Source organism: Taudactylus pleione, unplaced genomic scaffold, assembly GCF_031769625.1.
Source record: "Taudactylus pleione unplaced genomic scaffold, aTauple2 ptg000205l, whole genome shotgun sequence".
In the NCBI taxonomy this organism is placed as follows: Eukaryota; Metazoa; Chordata; class Amphibia; order Anura; family Myobatrachidae; genus Taudactylus; species Taudactylus pleione.
The window spans coordinates 6,851,009-6,863,821 of NW_028284607.1; the positions used below are offsets into that span (position 1 = coordinate 6,851,009).

Here is a 12,813-nt window from a genome sequence, read left to right on the forward strand (position 1 = left end):
GCACCAAAGGGGGCGAGCTGTCGATGGTGATTGACAGCTCGCCCCGTTTGGTAGGCGGGCAGGGGGGGTGGCTGCCGTTTGGGGGCAGCCGCACTGACATCACCAGTGATGTCAGTGGGAGAGCTTCCGGCTCTATTAAAGCCAGAAGCTCTCTGGGGCTTGCGGCCACAAGACCCTACCACAAGGGTCTCGTCACAAGCCAGATGGTCTTGACCATCGCGACCATCAACCTGGCCGCTCACAATAGCTGTGGGAGGTCACAGCTATGCAAGCGGCCAGGGGGCCGAACAAAAAAAAAAAAACACCCTGATTCAGAGCGAGCGCTCGTTCGTTCAGAGCGTTTGTCTCTGAATCAGGCCCAGAGTTCTCTTTCTTTTCTTTCCTGGTCATTCGCAGTAATTTCTTTCCTATCTTTCTTCACGGCTTGCCACGCCGTATTGCCTTTCTTCCCTTCCCTCCTTATTATAATATTGGCTACACTCCTGGATTTTGGCCTCTATAAGTTTTACGTTTGCACTGCTGTCTTTTATGTACACAGTGACCTTTCAATAAACTTTTCAGTTCTATTTATATAGGTTTTTTCCCCAAGAGGACTCAAAGCTCACAAGAAAAAAAATAAATATAAAAAAATTAACTTAAAGTATTAACAGAGTACAGGAGGGAGATCGGCATCTGGGGTGACCTCACATATCACAAGACTACACTCCTGCAGAAAGCAGAGAACATTTTTGAAGAGTACAGAGAACAGAATGAAATGGCCTCACCAATTTCCACTGCTGCCAGGATTTCTTCACACAGAGCTGCTGGTGATGACGCATAGCTGCCAACTCTCTGGCTCTCCTGATACAGAAACAAGGACACTATTATGACGAGCAGCATTTAGTCACTGCACTGGAGACAAAACCGTCTGTCTCTTCAATGGCTAAATTGTTATTTATTTTCTTTAGTTTTGCTGTAGGTTTTTAGCAGTATTGTTAAAAGGAATGGAATAGCAAGTATGCTGAAACCCGCTGCATTCCACTATTCTAAAGTCTTCAGCTGTCTAGTGCTTGTCTATTCCTATGTGGTATGCACCATGGGTACTAAGCTAATAGCATATGCACATCCGAAACATTCTATATGGGAACGTACAGTCTCCTACATGCAGCAAGCTCCCTGTTCGCAATCCCATTGCAAAATACTGCCATCAGCCCACTTTAGCAGACAGGGACTAGTATATGAACTATAGCTCTGGACAGACAAATGTAAAACATCTGGCATTCTGCTATGGAACACACATCTATATTTGTTAATGTTAATAGCAGCTGTTTTATAGAAGTCAACATATATTTTATGGTTAGTGGTCCTTTAACTAGTAAATGAACGATGCTGTAAAATACAGCAATTAGACAACTTTGTACAAGCAGTAGTCAAAGAACTGCACTACGCCACAGCAATGTCCTTTAGTAAGTCTGAGCTGTGGCAGACTTGTCCCCGCCGCATCCATGACACACTCAGCATCATTGGTGTAATTAGAACATGTACAGGCAAAGCCAACATTGCTCTTAAGTAGTATGTATAGTAACAGAGCAGCATAAAGTGAATAAAACACTATGGCCTGTGTTCAATTAGATGCGAAAAGTCAGTTGCCGGACTTTTCACCGTCATCGCCGGTTTTTGGTGCGAAAAAGTATCACGCTCGTCCCCTCTTATCCCCATATTCAATTCCAAATCAGCGAAAACGGGACCCGGCAAAACTTAAATATAGGCGAAAAGTTCTGTCAGTTTTGGGGAAATCAGCCTGACACCCCCCAAAAGATGCAATGACATGGGGGATCACTCTGAATACCCCCGAATAGCCCTGCTGAAGGTATTTGGCCACTTTAAATGGTCTCAATAGGTGCTCTTTTGCGTGTTTTAAGTAGTGGTGATACATTTTGGAGTTTTTTAGGGAGAAAATAACTAGTCCCATCAAATTTGGGGTACATGAAAATGGGTACTACCATATTTTGAAGTTGCTAATGTGAAGATTTAAAAAACTTGAAAAATCCCTCTGCCGCAACCACGTGCAATCATAAAAACACCTGGGGCATACTTGGGGACCCCCCTGGAGTCTATTTCGCTAGTTTTTAACTTTGTACCCCCACTTTTGTTTTTTTCACCCCCAAAATGAAAATACTCTTTTGGTATGTTCTTAATTATTTTTTTTTACATTTGTTGACACAGTTTACCTTTGGGGGACTGTCCAAAGGGTGCTGGGTGGTTTTCCCACGTTTGCACCCCAAAACCCCAATTCAGCACTTTTTTCCAACTGCTATTCATAGGTGAAACTTTTTCGCCGGGTCCATTGCATTGACTTTCCGCCTAGAAAAAAAGTATTTGGAATTGAATACGAAGATAAGTTGAAACCGGCGGAAATGACGTCATCAGCGAAAAAGTATCGCTGAAACGGACTTTTCGCTTCTAATTGAATACGGCCCTATATAGCATAATATCATGGGACAGCTTTTTATGTGTATTATAGCAGAATATAGTCTTAGTCCCATATTATTAGGCTTTATTCATAAAACATCTACATGTTCTGCAGTAAATTAGAAGCCACACAGTAACTCAACAAACTACGAATAGGATTCTTTCTATAAGACCATCAGGCAAGCAAAGCATACTTCCTAAATTTTAGTGATTCCATGGACACCAACAAGCAGGGGTTGGGAGGTATTCCAGTGCTGTAGACAGCAGTGGCAGGGGTTTGAAGGTATTCCAGTGCTGTAGACAGCAGTGGCAGGGGTTGGGAGGTATTCCAGTGCTGTACACAGCAGTGGCAGGGGTTGGGAGGTATTCCAGTGCTGTAGACAGCAGTGGCAGGGGTTGGGAGGTATTCCAGTGATCTACACAGCACAGGCAGGGATTTGGAGGTATTCCAATGCTATAGACAGCAGTGCACTCTGTGCAGCATAAAAAAAATCTTTCTACTTGGAGATGTGGTGATGCCCCCTATGACGCAGTCCTGCTCCCCATCCCAATTTAGACTCGGGCAATGGTGGGAGGTATGATCAAAGCACCGATCTGGTAGCTGTAGGTCAGCAGTTTCTACAGCCGAAATGTTTCAAAAGCTAGCAGGAGAACATTCCCTGGCTTTTAAAGTTCTCAGCAGTACTGAACCCGTTTTTCTTACTCTGTTTTTATTTCTTGAACATTTTCTCTCCAGGTGTACAACATATGAAATAAGTGCTGTCTCCGGCAGTGCTCAGAAGCCAGTATGTCCATCTCACGTTCAGCATGTAGAGCTGCCAGACTATTTTTCCATGTGCCCCAGTATGTCCCCAACAGCTGCCAGTTGCAGTGCAGGATAGCCTAGAATTACAGGAAAATGCCAATGAGCTGTAAATGGTGAAGTAATGGTTATCCATAGAGTAAGTAACAAAATTTTTTAGGTTATCAGTTACATAATCTACTGCCTGACAAATCCTTACTGGGAAGGACAGCGCTTTTGCAGGGATCATCAGTTGCTTCCTTGAGAATACAGCTTCAAGGCAGTGTTTGGAAGCTCTATGTTGTTACAATGGCCAGACCCATGCATAATTTCAATACAGCACAGAAGGGCATGTGATCCCAAGGAATCTGTTCTAATTGTCTCTAGCAATACACAGTATAGGGGAAGGAACCAGAGAACATTGCTTAAGTGATTACAGACAAGAAAACAGTACTGCCCTTGGTGGTTAAAACAACAAGAAGCACACGCTTTGGGTCCCAAAACATTGTCACCATGACTATCTTTGCTGATGGAGTTGTTTAGAATATCTTTGAAGGTGGGGACGATGCGTGTTTCCATTTCAAGGATGCTTGCTTCGTCTCCGACTGTAATAATACACTGCAGGGACTGCACTCCCGCCTCATGGTACCGCGTTAAGTACATGAGAAACAATCCTGTACTACTGGTTTTGTGAACTACTGTGAGTTGCTTCAATACCCAGAGTGAACACTTTTTCCTGCACCCAAGTTGCTCATGAACGATATTGTGCACAGCACCCACTGAGATGTTCAGTTTGTCAGCAATATCACCTACTCAAATGCATTCGTCCTCGTGAATCCGACCTTTAATAAGGCACAAATTGTCATCTGTGGTGGACATGTTTGGCCGGCTGGATCGCTGCTCATCTTGAACGTCTGTCCTGCTGTTATCAAAGGCAGTACACCAAACCCAAACCTGTTTCTGTGACATGACGTTATCTCTGTACACATCGACATTGACAAGTGGGCAGTGAATATCAGCTGCTGATGTGCCCTTTAGATGCAGAAATTTGACCACACTACACACCTCATAGTTTGACCATGTTTCTGCCATCTTACAACTGATGTTGTGACAGAATGACTGATGAGGAACAGTCTTATAGTCGTGAGGAGAACCAGTGGACAACCTGCTCTGGCCTGGCAGGAATTAGAATGAAAAAGGACATTACACATGTGAGAGGTCTTGTTACCTTACTATTCAACCACCTTCGTAATATTTTCCCTGGTGGCTCTAGTGAGGGAGCAAAGAACGGGCTCTCGCTGGGCTGACCCCTTCTGGTGGCTCCAACACTCAGAGGAGCAATGCAGAATTTGACATGACTCACCAGATAATGTTTGTGGCCACATTATCCGGTGAGTCTGCTTGGGCAGAGCAGCTGTCGGTGGTGAGGGTGCTCTGCCCGTCGGAGCCAGGGACTATAACCGGCGGCTGATCGGATCGCTGTCTAGCAGCAGCCCCGCCTTGAGCCAGCATACTAAAATTAAATAAAAACAAATAAATAAAAAATGCCAGCTGCAAGAGAAGCTGAAAAGTAAATGTGCCCAGCAACTTTTTGCCACTAAAAAAAAGGGTGCAGGTATAGGGGGAAAGGAGTCTGGGCTGTCCCAATAGTTAAATATTTAGTGCCCAGGCTCGTCCAGCTCCAGCTATATCCCATGGTTCCTCCAGTTTCCATGACTGAAAAAGAAATAGCTAAGACATTAAAAATCCTTATGCCAACACACTGGTGTTGTGCTGCATTCTTTTCATGCTTTTGATCGATTTCAGGGTGTCTAACACACAGTTGAAAATTTACATTTATCTCAGTAGGAACACATTGTGCAAAGTAATTAAAATGCAGTTAAGAAATGTTTACACAAGGTATTTACCTTAAAGTTCATACAAAATGCATACCAAACTCTATACAAAGGCATTACTCTATATATGCATAAAAAAATGCAAAACAAACTCCAGTGTGTACGTACTCTAGCCTGACATAAGCAGAACTCACTATTCTCTCTGTTAAGCGAATTTCCCGTTGGCGGGTCAGTTTCATGTACCAGGTGACGAGAACTCGTTTCTGAACACAACACCTAGTGAACAGTAAAATAAAATGATAGTGAATTAAACACTTAGCTATTATGCGCATGGTACATAGAGACAAAAGACCTATACATGGCAATTCAAATGCAATGCTAGTGTAAAAAAAAAATATCACAGATTAAAGCCTTTTACTTTTGTCCTTGCTTTTAAAGAGCATTTATTAGCTCATTCAAATTCTGCAGTATGGTCCTTGCACATCTTTGCTTCAGTCGCACCAAAGAGCCGCTCTAGGCGTGCCAGGTCCCGTGAAACTGACAGCAACGGGAGTATCTTTCACGTCTTTGTTTACTGAAAATGCGTCTAAGCTGCAATGGAATGCGACTAGGATGCACCAGGAGATTGTACTGATTAACTTGATATGCAACACTTTTATATTTGTGCGACTGAGCCTATGAATCAGCAGACAAAGTGCTACTATGCAGCGCCTGCAGCTTTTTCCATACAAAGTTCCATTTACAGACTCAGTAGCAGATATACAGGTGTTACATATCAAACTAATCAGCAGTCTCCTGGAGCTTCAAAGTCACATCGCGACTAAAGGTGCGCACACACGTAACAATTTTTTGAACGATTTAACTATAACGACGTCTTTATCGTTCAAAACATCGTTCAGTTTCTGAGTTATAACGATGAACGAAAATCGTTCAAGCGCGCTACCGTTTGTAGTTTATTTCAGACTGTCCAACATAACGATTTTCATTAAGGGAAGGAACATTTTTCGTTCATCGCTGTAAAACTCGTTTACACTTCAAAAAATCGTTCACTTTTTCAAGGGAAATCTGACAGAAAATCGTTGGCTACAAAATCGTTACATGTGTATGCATCTTTAGATGCACTTTCAGCAAAAAAAATAGACGCCCGCCGCTAGCAGAGTTGCACGGAACTTGGCAGCATGTCGTGTGGTGTATTGAGGATAGATGTAGGAGGACACGTCTGTATATGCTTATTAGTGATCTCATAGAGCTCAATTGTATATTTTCAAGAATCAACACCTTTAAATGTTGCAGGAATAAAATGGACACAAAGCCAACTTTTTAAATTGTGTCAGCATGTGTACATATAAGTGCATTTGCTTTCATCCTGTCTGGGACTATCAGCATCAGATTAACTTTAGCAAGAAATAAATGCCCATCAATATGTAAGCAGTGCCGCAGTAAGAAAACTCAGGCTAATATGTCAGCATTCTTTAAAAAACAAAACAAAAAAGCTCCAATTTACAAATATATTTTTTGTTCTGGACAACATTATTATTCGTTAACACGGTTTTCTTGCAGTGTCTCAGTGTAGCACTGGGAAAGTTTAAATTACACTCTAGGAATATCATTAGTTTGATAAAAATAGGAAGGTAGTCCATCTGGGGGACACTACAGACAAACAACCAGGGAGGTACTTCCCAAAACAAGCCTCAAGAAAGAGGAAGGGGGGAGGGGGGGGGTGTCACGCACAGGCCAGGCTGAGAGCATAACTTTACGACCAAATCTCACATATTTATGGAAGAGATAAAATGTAGTGAAGGTGTGCACAGAGTACCAAGTGGTTGCTTTGTACAGCTGCTCGACCGAGACACCCTGCCAAACCACCCAAGGAGCACTAACGTCCCGAATAGAATACGCCGAGACAGGGTCAGGCACAGACTTGCCCAAAGCAATATAAGCCTGCTTAATAATAGAAGTAATCAAGAGAGCTACAAATTGCTTGAATGCAGGACAGCCTCAAAGAGCGTAATAGAGGACCAAGAGACAGTCTGACTTCCAAACTGCAGCCCTCATAAATCCACAATTCCAGGACAACATCCAGGAAGCGGAGCGGCCTATCAGAATCACAAGGACGAAAAGTCAGTAAAACAATCTTCTGAATCAGATGAAAGCGGGAAACTACCTTAGGTTTAAAAGACAGCAGAGTACAGAGCGCCAGCCGGTCAGAGTGAAATAATAATTGAGGAGAACTGGCTGACAGTGCTGCCAACTCTGAGACACGCTGAGCAGATGTTATTTTCCAAGTAAGCCACCGCATATCAACCAACTACAGAGGCTCAAATGGAGCTGGCTGAAGCACTTTAAAGACCAAATTGAAGTCCCAAGGTAGAAGAGGCGGAACATATGGTGGCTGTACATGCAGCAGCCCTTGCATAAACACCTGAACGTCCAGAAGAGAAGCCATACGTTTCTGAAACAGGACTGATAAGATAAGAATCTTGACCCTGTAACGAGGAAAGGCGGAGAGATTCGGAGACAACTCGACATGTAAAAAGGAAAGGAGATGCAGCAAGTGAAACGGAGAAGCTGATACACCCCGGTGCTCACACCATCCAATGTGAGCTTTCCACACATGGTAGTAAATGGAGGCCATGGCCGGCCTACGAGCCTGAAGCATAGTCCTGGTGACACCACAGAAAACCTTTTAGACCTTAAAATGCTGTTCTCAAGTGCTATACTGACAAAGCCAGCCAAGGCAAACCAGGTCAGGCACAGTCTTCGAGTGAGAAGATCGTCCTCCAGCAGGAGCAGACACAAACTGTCCAAAGCCAGACTGTCCAAATACCACACCAGCCATGACCAATCTGGTGCAATAAGGAGAATGTGTGCCTGTTCTTTCTAGATATAGCAAAGCACATGCGGAAGGAGGGCGGGAACAGTTAACGTAGATAAAAGGACCATCGGGTGAAGAGATTGTCCACTAAGGCCGCCTGAGGATCTCTGGTCTGCACACTGTAACAAGGCAACTTCTTGTTCAGTTTGGATTCCATGAGGCTGATGTCCAGTAGACCTCAGCTCTCTACAATCAGGTTGAAAGTGTCATGGTGTAATGCCCACTCACCTGGATGAATATTGTCCCGGTTAAAGAAGTCAGCTCCCCAATTGTCCACCCCCGGAATGAAGATGGCAAAAATGGACGGAAACAAACTTCTCTGCCCACTGCATGAGTCAGGCGGTCTCAGCTATGGCCTCAACACCCGGTCCTACCCTGCCAGTTGATATATACCACTGCCGTGGCATTGTCCAACTGGACACAGACAGGCTTGCCTCGCAGGAACCATTGAGCCTGCAGCAGTACATTCCGGACTACCCGTACCAGCACATTGATGGAAAGGGCGTCCTTCTCCTTGGACCAGACTCCTGCCCAAGAGACTGAAGTCTGTCGTAACAAAGATCCAAACCCAGATTGAGAACTGACTACCTACAGACAGGATGGGGGAGTGAAGCCAGCAAACCAAGGACTGGCGGGCTAGAAGTGACAGAGAAACAACTGCCTGTTCAGGCATAGGTCCACATTCCACCAATGCCGCGGGATACGGCCGTGCAGAACCCTAGAGTGGAAGCAAGCAAAGGGGACTGCTTCGAAGGTGGCTACAAACTTCCCCAGAGACTGCATACACTGCAGGCTGAACACTCGATGCAGGAGACAGAAGCAAAGATTGAAGTGCCAGAATTTTGTCCTATGGAAGAAAGACTCACCGACAGGTTGTGTCGAACAGTAACCCCAAGAAGACCATCCTCTGAGCCAGAACCAAGATGGATCTAGTAAAATTGAGAATCCAACCATATTCTGCCAAGGTTGATAACACCACCCGCAGATGACGGCTGAGAAGTTTCCGTAAAGACACATTGATCAACAAGTCATCCAAGTAAAGAACGACAGTTATCCCCTTGTGAATCAACAGGGCGATCATGGGTGCCATGACATTGGTAACACTCTGGGGGTCAATCAGACCCACTCGCGAGTGCAGGACGCTCGCAAGCTTGTCGATGTTACCCCAATGCACATGCGCACGACGGAGGTAGCTCCGTCGTGCGCATGCGCGAGACCCGGACAGCGACAGCCAGGCTGTCGCTCCGGGTCTCGTACCAAAGGGGGCGTGCTGTCGATGGTAACTGACAGCACGCCCCCTTTAGTGGGCATGCCAGGGGCGTCTTGACCATCGCAACCATCTTTTTGGCTGCTCGCATATACTGTGGGTGGTCACCCACAGCTATGCGAGCGGCCAGGAGGCCGCTCCATTTTCAGGTAGGAGGGCACTGATTCAGAGCGAGCGCTCTGGTCAGAGCGTCCGGCTCTGAATCAGACCCTCTGGGTGCTGTAGAAAGTCTAAAGGGCAGGGCCCTCAATTGTAAGTGATGGAACCCAAAGGCGAACCGAAGAACCTTGTGATGCCATTCCGAGACGGAAATGTGCAAATAGGCACCCTTGATATTGAGTGATGTGTGGAATTTTCCTCCTTCAATGGAAGCGGTGATGGAGTGCAACGATTCCACCTTGAACTTTTGGATCTTTAGATGAGGGTATAGCCATTTAAGTGTTGGAATATGACAAAAAGACCAGTCCTGTTTCTAAAGATTGGAGTAAAACCCCAGCCCCTGTTGGTGTGCAGAAACCGAAACCACCTCGCCTGAGGGCAGGAGAGAGCGCACCGCCTGCAGCAAGGCAGTCCGTTTGATCTAGTTCCGTGGAAGAGGGGTTAAAAAAAAACAGCACAGACGAGGACCCAGTACATCCAGGACATATTCTTGAGACAGGATACCCCAAACCCAGAAGTCCATGCATACCTGAACTAGATGTCCCAGGAACAGGAGCATACAGGCACCTACGCTTGGAATTCCAGGACTGACCTAGAAAAGGTAATGCCGCCTGCTTGAGGGATCTGAAGTTAGGCCCAGACTTCCACCCTGGGAATTGCTTGAAAGATGGCATCTGCCATTGTAAAAATGGCACCTTTAAGTAAAAGGTGAAATGCATGAGCCAGCACAAAGCTGAGCTTTCCACAATAACCCTGCCTGGGAACCAGAATTACAGACTCTGGTATACTCACTGTGGATCAGCGCCACATTGGCCATCCAGCGCTATCGCTGTAGACTGTGGTGGCCGATCTGAAATACGGCAACAACAGGCTTGCATGCGTGGCAATTACAGCCGGGTTTAGCATGTATAGCCCGAACTTTAGAATAGGCAGCCCAACTGAAAATCATGGTCCAGAGAGCACCCCCGAAAGTGCATGGTGACCCACTGCCAGGGTCAGGAGTGGGCTGCGGCCAGAGGGACAGACCCTCAGAACCTACAGTCTGCAGTGTCCCTCAGATGAGACGATAGGGGAAATAATACTTATGTAAACCTGTGGTCTGAAATGAACAAACATCTATTCCTTTTACACAGTGATTATTTATGACACTTCTGTTACACATCTTATATACAGATCTGACACCCTCACTTGATAATAGATGTCTGGATTCATAAAGGCTTGTTCACATGTAAGACTTTTATTTTTAGTAAATGTTTTCATTTATTTATTTTTAAATATATTCAGGATTAGTGTCTGTTAGATGACACCTGCTATTCATCAAAGATCAATGATTCTTACAACGGCAATATTTCTGACTTCCATGTGCATTACAGAGGTAATACTAAAAAATAAAAATATACTTGTGTGAATGAGCTCTTCTGTATACCTGTGAAAGTATGTGGCTTGATCTTCCATTTCTCTGTTCTTCTGTTGTATACATGTGCGTGTTCTCCATGTTTGGAAGCTGCGAGGCACCAGGTACTTGACATAGTGACGTTCTGCAGCTGTACTCAGCATCTGCGATGAAAACTTATTGGAGTACTAATCTAGACATCTTGAAACAAATTAGTTTCATTCATATTCCCCCCTTAGTATTCAAAGAAGTAAATCTACAATTCTGCAGCATTAAGAGACATTTCTTTATATAAAACCTTGCTTTCAGTAGTTCAAGTACCTTTTTCATTTTACGCTGCTGCTTGTCCTGTATCCATATTCTGAAGTACTTTTGCAGCACCAATGACCTGGAACAGAATTATATGCTGTAGTCATGTAAGATTACAATCATGCATATAGAATATGGAAACACACCACTGAGAACCTTTGTACCTGTAGTAAGAATGTGCTGCCACAGTAAGAGACACAAGTCTTCCTTCTTCCTTTTGCTCCATGCGAAATTGCCAGACAGTCCAGAACCTGAGCAACAACTGCAAAGAGGGCACAGACCCAGAGGGGGCAATTAAATTAACCACAACGTGCGGCTGCGCACATCAATGAATTACGGCAGAGAAATATCGCTTATTTTTTATTTATTTTAAATATATTTTTATTGAAGCAATGTACATATAATACATTGCAAAGTTACATGTATGAGTTCATAAACATATAGACCCAGTAGAAAAGATATTACATAAGGCCTAATGATAATATCGCTCATTTTACTGTGCCCCCTATGGGAGTGAGAGTTAAATGAGTGATGTTAGGGATGCAAGGTAAAAATTATTGCAGTTGCAATGTGCCACCATTACAAGCATGACCATGCCGTTCCAGAAGCACATCACCAGCATTGCATATCATTGAATCAGCCTCAGAGAGGCATACATGATGAAAAGTTGACAACAGGGAGATGTTTCCGTAAGGACTAAATCAATGACCAACCGCCTATGTTGAGTTTATGTACAGGAAGTACACTCCACAGCACTAATCATGGAAAGGCAGAGAACAACAGTAAAATACAGAAAGTAAATTGAAGATGATAAGAAAGGGGTAGGGACTGGGAGGAATTTTGATGCTTAAATCAAAGTGATTGTTTTTTACTCACCGCAGAGTTGTAATGATTAGCAGCCTGCACCCTTCTTTGTTGTAAAGCATGTACAAAGTATACATTCAGCTTTAAAGCACGACAACCAATCTTCTGCAATAACACAAATAATCAGGTACCATCATTACACTCAGTAGTTTGAACAATAAAAAATAAAAACAAATAAAACAAAATAAAGGAAAATCATACCATGAGGTGGAATTTGTAATGGTCCTGGGCCACTTTCTGTAAGCTGGCTTTTTCAGAGCAAAAATGCATATCTGTGACAACGTTAAGGAACATACAATTCTATGCATACTCTATATCTTTAACATACTGTATATAACATTAATGCGGTGGGAACTCAAATGTAAGCAGTCTTCCAGCTTAGGTGTTGTTGCCAAAAGATGTCCATGACTGACCAAATTTAGAGAAACAGAAGGACAGTACTTTCAATAATATTCAGGTATAACATAATAAACACATGAAACATGTTAGAATGTTGTAAAACATGTTATTATAACCTATTTTGGCTGGATGAATAGGGTTTCTTTTTTGCAATATACAGGAGAACTTTTACACTGTTAAATCCATCTTCCAGATTCTAAACACTGGTGACCTTGGGGTATAGGGTACGTTGGTGCTGAAGGCGGCACTAATCCTAAACTGCAAACTTGTTTTAAATATTAGTTACTAACCTACTTTACCCCCTCCGCCAACACCAATAGCTTCTCAGTTTCTGTTTAACAAAGCCCATAAGAAAGGACAGAGTTAACCAAACAAGAACAGAAAAGTTTTCCCAAAACAGAATCAGGAACAATGAGAAGAGAGGATTTTTGTTCTTCCCGTTAAATTGATTTCTCTATTTGGGGGGGGGACACTGTAAAT

The 12,813-nt window shown here is 43.7% G+C and overlaps 1 protein-coding gene across 2 annotated transcripts in view; it reads right to left on the reverse strand.

Annotated features, from left to right (window-relative positions):
• SFI1 (SFI1 centrin binding protein) overlaps window positions 1-12,813 on the reverse strand; it is an 82,565-nt gene that overhangs the window by 22,278 nt on the left and 47,474 nt on the right. For both annotated transcript variants that reach the window (XM_088477896.1, XM_088477895.1), the window contains exons 11-18: window positions 12,136-12,206; window positions 11,947-12,039; window positions 11,235-11,332; window positions 11,083-11,149; window positions 10,795-10,925; window positions 5,262-5,343; window positions 3,155-3,333; window positions 765-840 (exon numbers count right to left, since the gene is read on the reverse strand). In XM_088477896.1, coding sequence (XP_088334022.1) covers window positions 765-840; window positions 3,155-3,333; window positions 5,262-5,343; window positions 10,795-10,925; window positions 11,083-11,149; window positions 11,235-11,332; window positions 11,947-12,039; window positions 12,136-12,206 — 797 coding nt within the window. The remainder of the gene's footprint in view (window positions 1-764; window positions 841-3,154; window positions 3,334-5,261; window positions 5,344-10,794; window positions 10,926-11,082; window positions 11,150-11,234; window positions 11,333-11,946; window positions 12,040-12,135; window positions 12,207-12,813) is intronic.